Source organism: Macrobrachium rosenbergii, chromosome 51, assembly GCF_040412425.1.
Source record: "Macrobrachium rosenbergii isolate ZJJX-2024 chromosome 51, ASM4041242v1, whole genome shotgun sequence".
Taxonomy (NCBI): domain Eukaryota; kingdom Metazoa; phylum Arthropoda; class Malacostraca; order Decapoda; family Palaemonidae; genus Macrobrachium; species Macrobrachium rosenbergii.
Window position 1 is genome coordinate 56,077,883 of NC_089791.1, and position 17,832 is coordinate 56,095,714.

Consider the following 17,832-nt stretch of genomic DNA (forward strand, 5'->3'; position numbering starts at 1 on the left):
ATAATTTGGGTTGTTTGATGATTCAAGCATGTGACCAAATGGCGCCAGTTTGGGTCATACTGCAACGGCCTTGACGTCAGGCACTCCGCCATTGACCCTCGGATCGATGGTATCCTGGCACCGTTTCTCCCCAAAACGTCAAGAGGCTACTGTCCCTCCTTTCTCGCCACTCCCCCCCCCCCTTCTCTCCCTTTCCCCTTTTCTACATTCCGTCCTGACTTCGTTTTCGACTTGTCTGAGCAGAACTACGCCTGAGACACACACACACACACACACACACACACACACACACACACACACACACACACACACACACACACACACACACACTCTGTGCTATTCAAGGGCAAGTTGCTGTTATGTCAGAGGTTTATTCCTCTGGATTTTAAAACATTTTGGATTTGATTTAGGACTTTATTGTTTAGTTCGTAATACGTATGAGATGTTAAATATAATTGTGTCAAATTTAGTCAGGAAGGGTTTAGAATCCGTATGGAGTTGAATTATTATTGTACTGTTCAGTTTGTGAGACGTATGAATAGAGTAGATAAAAATAATGGGTAAATTCTGTGTCAGGTTTAGTCATAAAATGTTTTAGATTTGTATACCGACCGAACGATTTAGAATTGGTTAGACATCATTTTGGGAAAAGTGTGTAACCTTAAGAGGTAAGACTGTGGTTTAAATGCTTTCATTAAGATTCTTCATGTATACACAGTGAAGTCAATTCACTGACTGCATTTTCGAGAGCACTTCGCATCTACCAAAAGGGTTTTCTGAGCAGGTACATTGCACCGTTAATCACTCACTAAATATATATATATATATATATATATATATATATATATATATATATATATATATATGTGTGTGTGTGTGTATATTTTATATATATATATATATATATATATATATATATATATATATATATATATATATATATATATATATATATATATATATATCCTTATTTCCCATGATAGTAAGCAAAATTCTCTTCATGTGACCACATTTGAAGAGACTACAGTTTTAATATTTTAGTATTATTGTCGACATGATAATGAGATATGTACAATACCAAGCTTTTGGGTAATATTTGTCCCTTGACAGATTTTCAGGATTGATTCCGTTGCCCATTTTCTGTTTTGGCCTGTCTTTTGTATTTTGTTCAGGTGATACTAGGACCTCATTTAGGTGGCTTTTATGGTTGCTTCTTATTACCTCGATTTTCATAATTGTATTTCTCATGTATACCATTTAAGGCATTTCCCTCTTTTCTTACCGTCTAAATATACCAGTGATGATGTTGCATTTGTAGCTTCAGTCGCCATATCTCGTTTGACCTGGTTGTTGTCTTAGCTCCGTTTGATGTGCTTGTTATAAGTGCAAGTGCGTGGCAGCGCCTTTTACGCCAAGGCAAAGCAAATAAAGAAACAAAATAATAGGGGCTGCCCCACCCGCACAAGATGGCTTTGGCACTGTGCCAGTGCTTTGAGGCACGCGTTGAGATTTTTATTTATTTTTCTTTTTTTGGATGGATGATTCAAGTGTGATTTTCTCTTTCATAAGGGAGATTGGGAGGATTTGGAATTTTATATTTGTGTGTAGTTTAGTTAGTTTCTTTAGACTGCTTCCATTTTTTTTTTTTTTGTCTTTGAACTACGTTGAGATCTGTTTATGTTGTATTTGCTCATTAGTCCGTGGATTTGTTTTGACTCCTGCAATAAACCATAATTTTAATGCAACTGTTGTTGGTCGATCTCTGAGTGTTTTTACACTTCTGCTAAATATCCAAATTCCATCTTAAGTAAGATGCAGTAGCAACCCCTCCTTACCCTCTAAATAACATAAAATTTTGTTTTTTGAGAAGCATGGGAGGTTGAGAGGTGGTAAGTGATGTTGCAGAACTCTTATTTCAGCCAGGCGAGTAGAGCTTTTGTCTGTTCCCGTGTTCTTGACAATGACGATCATGGATTGAAACCTTTGTCCTTCATTTGTTTGTTCCCGTACGAGGTTAGTGCCGCCAGTGCACCTCATGCGGTGCACTATAGGCATTACTTAAGGTTCTACGCAGCGTGCCTTCGGCCCCTAACTGCAACCCCTTTCGTTCCTTTTATTGTACCTCCTTTCATATTCTCTTTCTTCCATCTTATTTACCGCCCTCTCCTAACAGTTGATTCATAGTGCAACTGCGAGGTTTTCCGCCTGTTACACTTTTGGCCGAAATTCTTTATTGAGTTCAGTTCATCTGTTCGTAAGGGTTTGCGCATCGTGCGTGATGTATTGGTGATCTTCATAACTTGAGGATGTAATCTCCTTCCTCTTTTCAGATTTATCTCACCGTAATCCTACAGATTTAGAAGTATATAGTAGCTTTTCCCGGTTCGTTTTGTTTATGTCCAGGGAGAACCTTAGGATATTTGTACTTTTCGTTCTGTATCCCCCAGTTACTGTACTGTCAATGGCCATTGTACATTAAGCGTTTCGACAAAACTTGAATTAGAATTCATGGTAAAAATGTGTTTTTAATTTAGTTAGTGTGAGCCTGTTCAGTGTGATACGAACGTCAGTCCGTTTTAGTAGCAAGTTTCCGTTTTTAATTTAGTTAGTGTGAGCCTGTTCAGTGTGATACGAACGTCAGTCCGTTTTAGTAGCAAGTTTCCGGATCGCAACTGGTACTTTTCATAATCAGAAAGCGAGATGCGTTGGAGTAAATATATTTGTTGTTTGTCCGCGTGTTGCTCTTTTACCTTTAAGTCTTAGCGCTTTCTGCTCAGTGGTTAAAAGATTATGGCCATCATGTGGGTGCATCTCGACATCTTGGCACGGCCCTTGTTAATGTTGGCATCGTGTGCACCGTCCCATGAGGAGGGGCGCTCTAACATTTGCCAGTTATTACCACTGTTCTGAGTTCTTTATTGCCTCCCACCATACTTTGCTGTCTTAATGAGTTGTCTTCGTGAAAATTCAGTTGTCTAACTATTCGCAGAATTATTATTGTTGGAAGATGTGGTATTTTCTGCTTCTCATGGTCTTCGTGGGCAACTAGGTTGTATAAATAACTCAATATTTAATTCCGATTGGTAGTGTATATGTTGTATCTGAATTTTGTTTTTCAGCCTGAAAATTTACGTCAGAAACAGTTCTATCGAAAAATCAAGCAGGGTAAACAGCCATTTTTTCACTCTTTTAATCTTCCCGTTCATATCCGTACAGAAAGACCTTTGTCTTTTACTTGTAAAACTTCCAGCTGCTCTAACACTGTTCGTTGTAAGGTTCGGAGGCAAAATGCCTTTTGCCAAGTAAGTTTAACGTTCCAGAAGTTTCCAAATTGGAGGGAGCACATGACAGTTTTTAGAATTGTATGTTGTGAAGTTCAGTGTCATTTCGTCTGTGAAGACCAATCTATTTCATTTTAAGCGACCGTTTTATTATTACTTTGCCCTTCGTATAGGTAGCGTTCGTATTTTCTTCCATTTTTTAAATAATATAAGTTTTACTCAAGTAACAATGGTACCCCTTTTAAAGCCGAAATTTATTGACCCATTTGTCCCATTTACTCTCCCCCCTTGTTGCTTGTCACCTCTTGTTTTTATTAAGTTTCGGGGGCAGTCATCTCCCCCTCCACCACTCCAAGACCCCTTGATAACCCTTATAGTGGGGAAAGCCCAGTAGTATATTTGCTGCTGTTGTGTTGGCAGTTGGAGCAATGTTCCTTCCCCATACTCATCCTGTAGGTTGTAAATAAACCTGCTATAGTCTCTCTCTCTCTCTCTCTCTCTCTCTCTCTCTCTCTCTCATTAATGAAAAGAACTGTTATTTTGGAGTGTTATCACCCCTTTTTAAATCTGAGATCAATTAAGAGAATTATTACTCTTGAGTGTTATTACCCTATTTCAAATGCGCAGGTAAGGTTATTTTTACTCAAATGTAAGAGATTAGTTAACGCAATCTTTTCAATGCGTTCAACTGGCATTTTCTTTACTTACTTTATGTCGGTTTCACTGTAATGTTCCTGATTAGTTAGGGAAGGGAGTCAGAATATGACGAATAACTCCACTTGCACTCAAAACATCTTGGCCCTATGCCACCCTTCTTGTCACTCCATGGACGTTCGATATAGACCAAGTTTTTTTTTTCCTTGCTGGCTCGAGTGTTTACCCAAGCACGCGCTCTTTGTTATTTGTATGTCTAGTGAAAGTAATTTGTTTTGCCACTTTTTTTTCATTAATATATGTTCACCCTGACTCTCTGCTTTCATATTTTGGTATTCTGATGTAAGCAAACAAGTATTTGTTTTTTTTTTATTAATTTTTATTTAATTTAACTAATGGCTGCACATTTAGGTCATGTGTTCTATGGGATCTTGCAAGGAATGAAATGGAATACTGGTTTGTTTCATAAATTTATAAATATATGACACAAACTATTTTGAGCCGCTTCACGAAAGTTAAGGACCGAGCATTTTACTTATCGAAAAATATATCTAATTACTTTTACTTTCATTATCATTATCAGTTTTTTCCTGTCTAAACTTTGAGACAAAATTGACCAGTCTCATGATCCTTCTCATCTTTTTTTAACTGTTGCAGTAAACACGCGCTTTTCAAGACTTCAGAGTGTCATCTTTTCATGGTGCATGATGCATATTCCACTTTCAATAGTGTGAGACAAAAATTATCTTATCGCGCGTTCTTTCTTCTTGATATGATTTATTACCCTTTTAAACGAGTAATTTGAGAGATCGGTGTTACTGGATGACAGGTCATATTTTAGGCCTGCAGTTTGATTGATTGAGAGGGAAGATGTGTGATGAAGGGTTCCCTCCGTCGTCGTAGTTTTGGGAAGATTACTTATTCGAGGACCTCCTAACTTTTAATTTTATATTTTATGCAAGGTCTCTATATCACACACACATCTGCGACCTACTGCAGTCGACTGAGAGCCAGATACGTAATTCCTTTTTTATGTCATCAGAGATACTAGATATAATTAACGCAACGTGCTTAGCTTTTCCTCGTCCCTGCCTGTTCGATTCTGAGGTATCTCAGTGCTAGCACGCTACTTGCTGAAACAACTAAACCCAAAGAGAGAGAGAGAGAGAGAGAGAGAGAGAGAGAGAGAGAGAGAGAGCATCCTCTGGTACGGAAAGACTTCGTTATTTGCGAGACTTAAATATAGCTTTCTGGCCAGGGACGTGCTTTGGAAGGAAATCAGTTCAGAATAAGGGGAAGAGTATATATATTGTTCTTCCTGTATTTTCTCTATTGTATGCTGATCGCGTTATTAGCCGACCTTGATGTTTAACATGTCTGCGAAACAGTGTTACTTCTACCCTCTTATCCGCTGTTGGAAAACAACTTCTTTCGTCTTATCCACTGTTGAACAGTTTTTTTTTTTTACGGCGTGGTGGTAACGATGTCCAGTTTCAGAAGTTTAGGTGATTCAAGTGTCCTCAAACTTTTTGCAGAGCACCGATGACGAACTTTGCATAAAAAAGAGCATTCGTTTTATTTTTGTCACCTCCTCTCTTAATCAGGGTACTGAAGTTTTATTTTCACCTGGTCCGTCCATTTTTCGAATACATAAATCAAATTGTTTATCTTTCATTTCCTGTTGATCGAAGCCAATCTGTCAGTCTCAGAATCTCTCCTTTGCTCCACAAGGAGGCTTTACTCTCTCTCTCTCTCTCTCTCTCTCTCTCTCATTGGTAGGCATTTCTGCAGAATGTTCTCTTGAGCTAAAGGGACTTCATAACACTTGCCAGACCATCCGTTCCATTCCAGTATATTTTATCTTAGGGATTTCCAGTCCCTGTTTTCCTCTGTTCTGGGCCTGATTCCTTATCTCCACCGCTAGAATTTTTAAAATTTTATCCCTTATTTGTTTTTCCCAAGCACTATAACCCTATCTCTTTCGATAGACTTGTGTATTGGCTTCCCTTGGCTTCCCCGTGTTTAGAATATTTTCATTTTCATTCTCTTTTTTGCTAGTCAGATTAGAAACGATTTAAGGCTTACCAGAAATTAGAAAGATAACTGACAGTTTGACGTCACAGAAAGCAGCCGTTGTTTTAAGAACACCTATGAATGATATGGAGTCTAAATATAGTGTTATTAATCGCGGCTAGAATGTTACTTTTCCCCCCAAGGCGTCACAGAAAGATGTCGCCACAGTGGCGAGCGGAAATGGGGAATGGCATTTATGACGTTATTTGCCGTTTCTCTATAAATTTGCGGCCCCAAGCGTAGATTGGTGGTAGTGTGGATTAGTTAGAGGTTGTGGACGGGTGGTGACTCGTTGTTCAGGGATACGGCGCTGAAAAGCCTATTGAGGATTTAAGACGAAGTGAACGATTTTTCGGGGGGCAAAATTAGCTGTCATAAAGTGAAGAAAATTTAATAACCGAATCCATCACATTAGCATTATCACAATACGATTTACAACAAAAAGAGCTTTTGTTGAAGCCCCACCAATATTTATATTGAAAGGAGATCTTTTAAAACGATGTCTGTTGCTACTGTTGCCCATCCCTGTGCAGCATGGTGGAATTTCACACCATTTCCACACACACCGAGGCCTTACACTTCGCCGCCTCCGTTCCCTGGTAAGCTCATCATCAGCTTTTAGGGTTCAAGTTGAAAGTTCTTTTTTCCGTAGTATTTTTCGCACTGCCGTGCCCTAGTTTGCGGTCGAAATAGTTATGCTCACTTTATAGTAGTTGTGAATTTTCTTGAAACGGATGCCTTTTTTTCTTGTCGAAATATACCTATATTAACCTTAATGAAAATATTTTAAAGGATTTTAATTCATCAGCTGTGCTTATTTGTATAGGTCCTCTTGTCGGGCCTCACTTGGCCCATCTGAAGGACCCTTTGTCAGCTATCGTTAAACAGTTTTCTGTAGTGACATGCGTTGCTGTGCTATAACCGTTTTTGAATGTTTTTAAGATGGATTTTTAATACCATCGTATTTATATGAAGTAGGTATTAAACCATATCTACATTATTTTTCAAAGGTTTCCAAGTAAGCAATTGCTGTAGTTGGCTCAGATCATAAATTAATATTTTTTGAGTTGTGCTCTTATTATTTGGAAAATACGAGCATTATATACTGTGCTTGGCTGGAGTCATTTTCACATGAAATTGTCTAGTGACTATTACGTTATTAGGTAGATTTTTGTATAAACTATCCCACTAACTGTCATGAACTATCCCATTCATTGTCTATATCCTTTTTCCATGAAGCCTAGCTAGATAGGCCGTTTGTTGGTTTTACGTGCCGTCATTATCATCATCATCGTATTCTTTGTCTTGTTTGATTTTTCCTGTATTGGAGGCCCGCGTTATGTTTTGAGGGCCGTCTCTATTAGTTTGTTGGTTAGTTTGTAGTTTTACTGAGTAACTGGTTCTTCGAGGTCATAACTCGTATTAAATAGGTATATGGTTAGTGCCTTCTTAATTGGCCAGTGTCCGGTAAGTTGTTCATATCTTTATCGTTCTTTGGGGATCTTATCTTTGATCAACAATGATGTTGTTGTGTTGAGTATTGGCGAATTGATAATCTTAGACGAAACGACTCCTTGTTCATAACCCACCGACTTAGAATGAATCATCTAATAGATGTTATGAACAGAAACTCCAGATTTAGTTTTGACGGAAAGGATCGTGATGAGAAAAAGTACCAGCCGCAACCTTCTGTGGGGGATGAGTTAGCAGAAATGTGTTAATATCCTACCTGGACGTTCTATCTGTCTGTCGAAGAGTTGGTTTATCTTTGCTTAAATTCTGAAGTGCAGCAAGAAGTCTCTTTAATGCAGGGTAATTTCATTTTGATAAATCGACCCTATAGCCTTGAAGGTCGAGTTCGTCGAAGCTTCGACAGTATCAAGTAAAATAACTTTAGCCCTTCAGACGTCATATTATTGTTACTAATACTTTGTTGATGTAATTAATTTTCCTGATTTATCATACAAAGGTCAATAACAGTATTTTTTGCGGCCTATTTTCTCATGTAAATGTAATTCAGGTTTGATGTATGTTACTCTTTTCTAATCTTTCTTAAGTTCCTTATCAGTTTATCTACAGTCAAAACACTCCTGAGTCATTCTTATCAGGTCTAATCCAAGTATTTTGTGACGTTTCTACGATTTTTTAGCCTTTTTTAAAAGAAAAAGGCAGTAGAAATTTTGTATCGGCCATTTGAAGATTTTGTTTTTGTGTTTTCCTGACGTTGATGGAGCGTCTGTATTTGTGAAGAGTTCATTGAGATCATCATTTTTTAAGCGATGTGTTTTATTGACTTGACTCAATAGATGCTCTGTTTCTGATAGGTCGGTTTGATAAGAGGAGGTAGTTCGAGATAATGTCTTCCCCTCCGCTATTGAGAGTAGTAACCGCTTCGGGCAGCTTGATAGAACGCTTGACGTGCGTTCTCTCCATCTTGGTTCAACCCGTTCGGTGTCTTTCCTTTTACATTCCGTCTCACTTACTCTCGAATCCCTAGTGTTTGTTGTTGCAGTCATGTAGTTTGAAGAAATGTTGACTGACTGGTTTATGTTAGCATGTCACACGTAACTTCCCAAATGATTTCATAATGCTGCTGTTGTCGTTTAAATGTGCCCGTTACCGGATAGGTCGTAACGGTTGTGTTTAGCAGTTGGGGCTCTGTGTAAAAGAAAGGAAGTGCCCTGTTTTTGGCATTCTGTGCCTCGCCTTGTGCAAAATGGATATCCCGTGCAGGTGCGAGTGACGCTGGAGGAAACTGAACGAAGAGTCGTCATTCGTTTCATTGGATTGTTATTGGAGACGAGTGTTTTCTTCGTTATTTTGCCTTAAACAGATAGCGATGCCTGTCTTTTTAATTCCCGTCATGAAAGGACATTCAGATCCTAGGAAAAGAAGCCATTCCTGTTAAACTATCCGTTGGTTTTTTCGTGAAGATGAGGTTGAAAGGAAAAAATACAAAGTTGTTGCAAGATGACGACCCAAAATTTCTTCACCAAGAGTGTCGGGATTTATACATAAGTTTAAAAATTATGTCGAATACATATCGTGTAATGCTTCAGTTTTCATTTTATTTGCTGAGTCGTTGATTAGGAAATGTTAATATTTCTTTAAACCATTATCTTGAGGGTAGTTGTAACCGCTTTTTGTAAATTCCTCGACAGCGATAAGTTTCCTCTTGAGCTTCGACAGCGATAAATTTCCTCTTGAGCGCAGTTGAAAAATTCTGGCTGATAACTGGGTGATAAACAATCTGTTAAAGATAATTTTTTTTTATTTTGTTTTAGCTCATCGCATTGTCTTTTCCTTAAACCCACTTTTGGTCGGTCTTGCTTTCTGTCCACAATGTTGTCGTCTGTTGTCTTATTCCATCTGCGTGATTGAAATTCGTCTCTGTTTTTGAATTGTTTGAAATCCGTTGGCAAAATGATTATCGAAAGACTGCGGCGCTGCTGCTGCTGTTTCAGGGAACGAGACAATGTTGATGGTAATACATCTTTTTTTTGGGGGTGGGGTTGGCATTGTGGGACCCATGAAATGTGATATGTGATGATATGAGTGGTGTTCCCCTCGGCGGAAGCCCTTAATAATTGAAAGATCACGTACTTGGAAAAGCGAATGTTGTCTATCTTACTTCTGTATTCTTGTTTTATTTTTTCTTCATTGTTGTTATTTGATGTTAAATGAAATATGTCCTTTGTTTATTTTAGGTGAGCGGGTGGTTGAAGTCTATGGAGGGGTGGCAGCACACGCCCACGCTGCTGCGAACGCCCATACAATCCAGCCAGTGAGTGGAGGTGGGCGGAGTGGCAATGGTGACCTATTGCGGCCTCAGCCTGTTGACCCAGCCCACTTGACCTCGCTTGACCTGGAGAGTGACAATCACGCCCACGAGATGCTGGTCACAGACGCCCCTCATCCGGCCCATTCAAGGCACCCACATGACCTCAACCATAACAACCCAGTCTTCAGCCAGAAGCCTTCAGGTAGACATGGTGAATTTTCTACAAAGACTTTTTTTGATCTTCCAGTGTATTAAAGCTAGGAGAACACACACACACACACACACACACACACACACACACACACACACACACACACACACACATCTTACGCAAGTATTTACTTACGTAAGGTATTTATCCATTCCTTTTATGAGAGTCTTATGTGGACATGATTTTGTATGCTGTATACGGCATTAGGTTCCAATAATTCTGAGAGCCCTGATCTTCATCCGTTGCAGAGGAGAGAAATCACGCCAGCGGGCGGGCAGCTAAGTACATGGTGAACGACACCACCAGCAACCTGGGAGGTCTTGACAACTTTGCTTTCGACAACGAAATCATCGGTCAGGACAATTACGGCTATGACCCCGGGTACAGCTCGGAGAGGTCCCCCGAAGAGGAGGAGGGACCCCCTCTCTATTACAGGAAAGCCCTGAAGGAACGACAGAACCGTGCCCTTGGAAGCAGCGGGTCCGGCCACGACAGGCGCTCTCTGAAGGTCGGTCCTGGGGAAATCATCACTACTAAGGAATTGATGAAGCTCTTCCCTTTCATTTCCGAAGGTGAGTTGTCATTACAGCACGTGACCTTGTCTTTGGTGTTAACTGCGAAGCCAGAAGTGAGCTGATTTATATTCAGTCTTTAATATTGTTATTAACATTCAGATGTGAACGTAGTTGGTACTAATTATTCGGCACAGTGTCGATAAAACATGACACTGTATACTGTAATATAAGATTTTATTACGTAGCATCAGGTGTAAAAATTTAAATGAAGTTTTTGGAAGAATTCAGATTATTAGCGGTAAATGGTAATTTTTTCAAGAAATTTAAATTTATTTAAATTTTAAATAAGTAGGTATAAATAAATATATATATTTATTTGCATAAAAGTAAATTATATATTAAGCTTTATATACCTTTTTAGGTACATTATTTGAGGTGACAGTCATTAAAAATCTGCGAGGGTTGGGCTTGGCCTTGACCGGGGGCATCGAGTGTGATGTTCCCTTCGCAGGCCTCGTCCGCATTAAGAAGCTTTATCCTCAGACACCAGCTTGGCTTTGTGGGCAGCTTCAAGTTGGCGATATCATCCTTCAGGCCAATAATCACCAGCTCACTGGCCTTACCAGTCATGTAAGCGATCCGGTCTTTAAACATTATAAAACTACGTCGGTTTGATGTTTTTGTGGTTGTATTGTTATATTTGAACAGCGTTCAATACTTTTTATAATGAGACATTGTTGTTCACTGAAATTTGACGTCAAAGATCACTCTTTAAGTAAATGGATAAATATCTAGTTGAACCCAAGTCACTTATGAACGAAATGAATTCCTTTGCAGGAGGCCCTTGAACTTCTGCGCACTTGTGGACAGGAAGTAAGCTTAGAGGTATGCCGTCCACCCCAGGGCGCCCTTGGCGATGGAGAAGATACTCCCGATGGTTGCTCAGGCCGAGTGATAGTAACCACAAGCCTGACTGCTCCCAACACTAGTCATAATTATCTCTCACCGTCTCCGTCTTTCTCAACTTGTGGGGTAAGTAGAAGTAATGATTGACTTGTAAACACTCATTTAGTGCTTTTGTTTTAATGGAGACTCGGGTGACCTCGATTTTTAGTCGTCATCAAGCTTTTTGCAATTTTTAACCAACCGAGTTTTAATTCTGTATTTTGAACATATTTCTGTCTGCCTGTTTTTGTGCTGGAAATTAAAGTGGTTTTGCTTGTTTATTTTGTCAGGAGTTTGAGGTGGAATTAACCAAAGTTGCTGGGTCACTGGGCTTTACTCTGCGTAAACAGGACAACAGTATTTTGGGACATACCATTCGGTCCTTAGTAAAAGAGCCAGCAATCTCTGATGGCAGACTACGTCCTGGTGATAAAATAATCTCTGTGAACAACACAGATATGTGCAGCTTAAGCCACGAAGAAGCAATTGCTTTCTTACGTACTTGTCCTGAAACTGTCACTTTAAAATTGTACAGGTAAGTGTGAATGTTTATGCTTATGAGCTTTGAGTATATGTACTGAATTATATGATTATGTAAAGGTTATAAATGAATGGTAGATTTTAACATTATCTTCCTGTATCAAACTTCAAGGTTTCAAAGTAATTTTTACTAAATATTTTAAGATTAACTGGCGAAGTCAGTGTATATAGTGCAGCATCTGATGATGAGAAAAATGGGATATTAATGCTCAGACTATTTTTGCTTTTATTTTCAGGGATGCTATGCAGACCCCTATCTCTCCAGTTTCTCCAACTGAACCTGAAATTATGGTCAAACCCAAAGCCCTTCGCAAAGAGGCTCGTGATATGTTGTCTGATCTTGCCTTCAGGAAACAGTCTCCATGTAATTCTCCAAGCCTGGCTGGTGCCACAAGTTCTCCTGGAACCCCAAGGAGAAGGCGTCTTCAAAAGACTCCAAGCCCCGATATCAAAAGTGTAGTAGTAGATAGTAAGTATGAGGCAGTCATTCTGGCTTTGAAAATCCAGCAATATGTTGAACTTGACTTGTGATTTAAACAGAGAGAAATTTTGTCCTGACTGTGTAGAATAAAATGTCTGGTAGTAACTTTTTTTTTTTTTTTTTTTTTTCACAGGATGGGACTCATTGGTCAGGAGAACAGAGGAATCTCTGCCTGGCAGCCCAACTTTAGAAAGTAAGATCTCCCTGAATAGTATAAGAGAAACAGACCACGAGGCATCACCATTTGGTGACAGCCAGACTGATGACTCTGCTTCCACCCTACGTTCAAGAAATTCCTCCTCTGTATCATCGTGCTCACTCACCCCTTCCATCTCCGAATCATCCAAACCGAAGAGGCCAAGTTTTCTGGACCTGAGTAGTGGTCGCAGCTGTCCTCGCAAAACCCAGTTTACTCCTCCGCATGAAGTTGACCAGTCATTCCCGTCTCCTTTAGGGGCTCAGTACCCCTCAGCAGATTCCATTGATTCAGCGCCACAGCTCACATCAACTCACAGTGATACCCCAGCATTCTCACATCTTCAACAAGGTTACCACAGTGTAAATTTGGGGGCCCTTCACCCTCACGAAGACTCCAGACTCACAAATACGACCTCTGATCATAATTTAAGTAGCTACGATGCGGATGGACCCACAAATAATGGTCTCTTGAAATGGAAGGGAATCGTTTTCACACCAGAGGAGGAGGACTCGAACACGGAAGAATCTCTTAGAGATGATGGGTCTCCAAATTCACAAAGGTCACATAAACCAAAGGTGGGTGATTCGGAGGTTGTATTTTTAGTTAAAATAGGAATTTTACTAATGAAAATATGTGAGCACTATCATAAAGAAAAAATTGGTCGTAATATGTAGTTGTTTTGTATGCGCTTTAATGAATGATTTCAGTGTAACTTTTTTGTTACACAGAAATTGACACTTTCGTAAGAAGTGCTTCATTTTGTGTGTTACATCCGCAGGTGGTGACCATAGAGCTCAACAGAGGGTGGAACAGTCGGCTGGGTTTCTCTTTACAACCTAAGGGAGAAAGGACTGCCATCACCGCCATCTATGCTGATAGTGTTGCAGCTAAAGATGGCAGACTCAGCATAGGAGATATTGTTGTGAAGGTGATTATTAACGTTTCAAATCTGTTTTATTAGTTTCTTAACATTTTTAGTAATAGTTCCCTTTTTTGTATGTTCTATAAGAGACATTTGGTATGGAATATAAGATTATTGCTCCGTTTTCCAGCTGTAATATTAAGGTGTAATTAAATTTTTCATTGAGTCCCCAAAATACTACTCGTTCATATTAAATCACCTAAAGATGTGGAACCTGCAAAGACAGGAATTAAGCTATACAATTTGAATAAAGTTCGGAAGCCTTTACAAACTCTCTTCATTTTATGACTTGTTTAGCATCTTGGAAAGTGGAGTTATTACAGTAATCCTAATAATGCAGACTGCTTCAAAGAAATATTCAGTGCATATGTGTTACCTGGGTGTCATAAGTGATGATTTTTTTAAGCTAAGTATCCAACTAATCTTTGATAATTGTTACCCCGAATTAGCCCTCTGATCCGAACGATAAAACTGTTGAAAGAAAGACTTTGATTGTCAAGTTTGTTTTAGTGAGGAAGTTAGATTAAAAATTAAAAATTCATTGTTTAGAGTTCCTGAGATTTTATTTAACATTTAATTTTCAGGTTAATGACGTTGACGTTGTTGGTTGGGACTGTGAATCTGTCATAGATCTGCTGCGGAAAACCAGAGGGAAAATATCCTTATCTGTTATACAGCATCCCTGTTGATAAACATTTTCTTCTCCATTCAAGGTAATAGACTTTTCTGTTGTGCGTTAGTTGACGCCAAGATATTTTTATCCCTTACATGTTCACTTGTGAGTGGTTTTCACATTTTTTAAGAATGGTATAAATTATAAATTATTTTTTCGTCTTCCTAGTTGCATAATTTATGAATTATAAATTATTTTTTTCGTCTTCCTAGTTACTTAATTTATTTTTTCTTCATCTTCCCACAGCTATGAGATTTTGTCTTCTCTTCCTTATGATCTTCATCCAGGGCAGCTTGGGTATATATACACGAGATCAAGTCAAAAGTGAGTGTAGTTAGATAGTAAAAACAAGTGATTACTACTACTACTATTACTACTACTACTACTACCACCACCGCTACTACTACTACTACTACTACTACCACTACTACTACTACTACTACTACTACTACGCCATACCTCGTCAAGATCGATTTTTGCTCTACGTAGCCCATGACAGAAGTCCAGATTATTTGTTCAAGATTTTGTTCTCCTGAGACAGTTCCGGTCGTCCTTCATATTCTACTCCGTAGACGCATGAACCTGGAGACTCTGTGACTTGAACATTGGTCAGAGCCTTATGTGATAACTATCTATCCCTTGGTGAATAGTAACATGAAGTCGAGTTTTGGGTGTATGCTATTTATTATATAGTGAACCTTACTGAGCTTGTATGCCATGTAATGTAATTATTAGCTGTTGCTATATTGCACTCTTTCCTTAGTGTACTTCCGAGAAGAGAGGAGAGCTTTCGAAAGAGGCGAAATTTTTGAGTACATTAACAAGAACCGCGTTGTTGTCTTTTTGTTTGGACGTTGTTGATATTTAACGTTTATTTTGCCTTAGTTGAAAAGTGATCCCAAGAGGACGGAGACGAATGCAGCACAGATTCTAGAGAGAGCGTTTGAGCCCCGTACACCACTGTGCAATATGAAGCTATTAGTGCCAAAGATACAAGTTTTGTAACCATTGTTCGATGATCATATTGTAAGTGTGTACTGTCTATATATATATATATATATTTGTGTACTGTGCAGGAATCTTTTGCATAGTATGTTGATATATGATTTATATATTCAGTATATATGTGTATATACTGTATGTATATGTTCACATACACACCTGAGTTAATTAAATAGGCTAATGCATCATAACTAATGGAGTTTGCATCGTTCGAATATTTTAAAAGAGCTTGCAACATTTATATCCATGGTATAGCCACTGCATGTGCCATTGATTCTGGGTGAATCGTCTAAATGAAAAAAAATAAAATTGAACATTCCAGCATGTATATTTTCTTTTATTTTTATGAAGTTTTCCATCTCCTCCTCCTCAGGGGGACCGAAAACTCAGATTATTTTATCTTTTTTGTCTTTCATGTCTAAACCCTTCTTCAAGGAAAAAAGGATGTACTGAATGTTTAGATGGAGTGCTTTTTGGGGATCTTTTCTTCTTCCTGTGTTATACAAGAGATCTGGTCCTCGAAAGTGGAATACCATTCGGTTTTTATGCCCTGGCTACTAAGTCTTTGTTTTTCGAAGAAGAAAAAAAGAAACCATCCATTCTAGGAAGGGCGAAGATAACTTAATGAGAAGCTATAAAAATGTATTTTAGGACTGTCATAAAATTGTATATAAATATATCTATAAATAATTATATTTCATGTATTATTTTAGTTGTTTGTTTTAACCTTTTTGTAAGAGCGTGGTACCAAAAAAAATGCAGGCAGTTATATTATCTGGAGTACTTGAACTGCGAGCAACAACTGGTTGAAAATTATCTGAATAATCAAGACTTGATAAAGAATAACGAAGGAAGGTAAATAGAGAATTGTTGCCTAAAAATCCTACCCCATCCACCCATAAACCATAAACATTTAGCGTGCCATTATTCATTCACTTTTTCAAGAACAGATCAAACGATATCAATCTGTGCTACCCTTAAGGGGCTAGTGCCGTCAGCCCACCTCATGCGGTGCACAGTAGGCAAACTTATGGTTCTTTGCTGCGTCCCTTCGGACCCTAGCTGCACCCCCTTTACATCAATTTTAGTGTACCTCCGCTCGTAATCTCTTCCATCTTCCTTTCCACCCTTTCCTAACACTTGATTCTAGATCCCAGCGCTTGGCCTAAATCCTGTTCTATTCCCTATCTATCTATGCTAGCCAAGTAAGGATTCGTGTTTCGTTACTTTTCTGTCGACAGTTTAACAACAAAAATTCCAAATTACAAGACAATTCAGTGTTGCATATGCAAGAAAGATCTTCGAACGTAGCACCTGAAAGAACAAAAAACATTTTGACTTTGGTTCCATTGAGGAATGTTTAATTAGGATAAATGTTGTAGTAAGCAATGAATGACGTCTGGAAAAATAAAGAAAATTTCATGAAGGTTTTACAAGCTTTGTTAACATATCAAATTCACCAAGAGGAATTATAACTGATAAGTCTTCTGCGCCACCTATCCATTATAATTCCTGTTGGGTGTAAGTTATGCCCAATGTATAGTAATTCAGATAAACGATATTTATGGCTAAATATTTGTGAACATATAAAATATTAGTTAAAAACAAAAGCATAATATAAAGCAGAAGAGTAATAAAGCAATATAAAGTCATTTATTACCAAGAGAAAAAGGTTGACAAAAGTATTGGAAAAGTTGTACAGGACCTTTGCTGAAGACTAAAGCCCTTTTGACACGAGGGGGCAAATGCACTGCGGACAGACACTGTTACCAATTCTGTCGATGGATGACGATCACTAGTGTAGACGACGTCATTGACTGCCTGCCTTGGAGTGTCTGAGCTGGTAACACTGTTAAAAAGCAAGAGAATTACGGGCAAATCCGAGTGCCTGTCGCGTCTTTCCATCTCGTGTGGAAGGGTCATGAGTAACAGCATAATGCTTCGAAACGTTTCTTTAAGAATCCACTGCGCTGTTGACCTAGGCAACGAAATTAATACCTCGGATAATCGACTAGGACGGGTTGCAGTTGGTTAGAGAATGGCAGGGCTAGCAGACTCTGCTGAGAACCAGGAGGTTAGCATTCCCTGGAGCCGTCCAGTCCATGGCGAAAAGGTGTTTAATTGTATGTACAGTATATATGTATTTACATATACGTGTATATTTAGTAAATGTTATTATTACTATTATTCGGAACATGAACCGTATTCTTCATATGGAACAATCCCACAGAGGCTATTGACCTGAAATTCAAGCTAACAACAAATATGGTGTTCATTTGAAAGAAGCAACAGAAGGTAACAGGAAATACAGAAAGAAGAGATCAGTTATTAGAAATGAAAAATAAATTAAAAACAGATAAAAATGTTAATGCAGTTACATTACTAAAATACGAGGAGAATTGTTTTAAGGTAATGGTGCGCAGCATCTTAGCTTGAAAATCTAAAGTTTCAGTTGCACTTCATCCTCAATGTCTTGAGAAAAGCAATTTTATTCTTTTAGTTATTTTAACTCGGATTTCGCAGTTTTTGCACAGGTAGAATGATTTGGTTGCAAC

The 17,832-nt window shown here is 38.5% G+C and overlaps 1 protein-coding gene across 1 annotated transcript in view; it reads left to right on the plus strand.

Annotated features, from left to right (window-relative positions):
- Positions 1 to 15,985, plus strand: part of LOC136833424 (uncharacterized) — a 1,156,799-nt gene extending 1,140,814 nt beyond the window's left edge. The window contains 10 exon segments of the mRNA XM_067095568.1: positions 9,716 to 10,000; positions 10,249 to 10,572; positions 10,937 to 11,145; positions 11,353 to 11,547; positions 11,751 to 11,995; positions 12,237 to 12,469; positions 12,615 to 13,255; positions 13,459 to 13,608; positions 14,187 to 14,315; positions 14,522 to 15,985. Coding sequence (XP_066951669.1) covers positions 9,716 to 10,000; positions 10,249 to 10,572; positions 10,937 to 11,145; positions 11,353 to 11,547; positions 11,751 to 11,995; positions 12,237 to 12,469; positions 12,615 to 13,255; positions 13,459 to 13,608; positions 14,187 to 14,291 — 2,387 coding nt within the window. The 3' untranslated portion in view covers positions 14,292 to 14,315; positions 14,522 to 15,985.
- Positions 15,986 to 17,832: the final 1,847 nt, after the last annotated feature.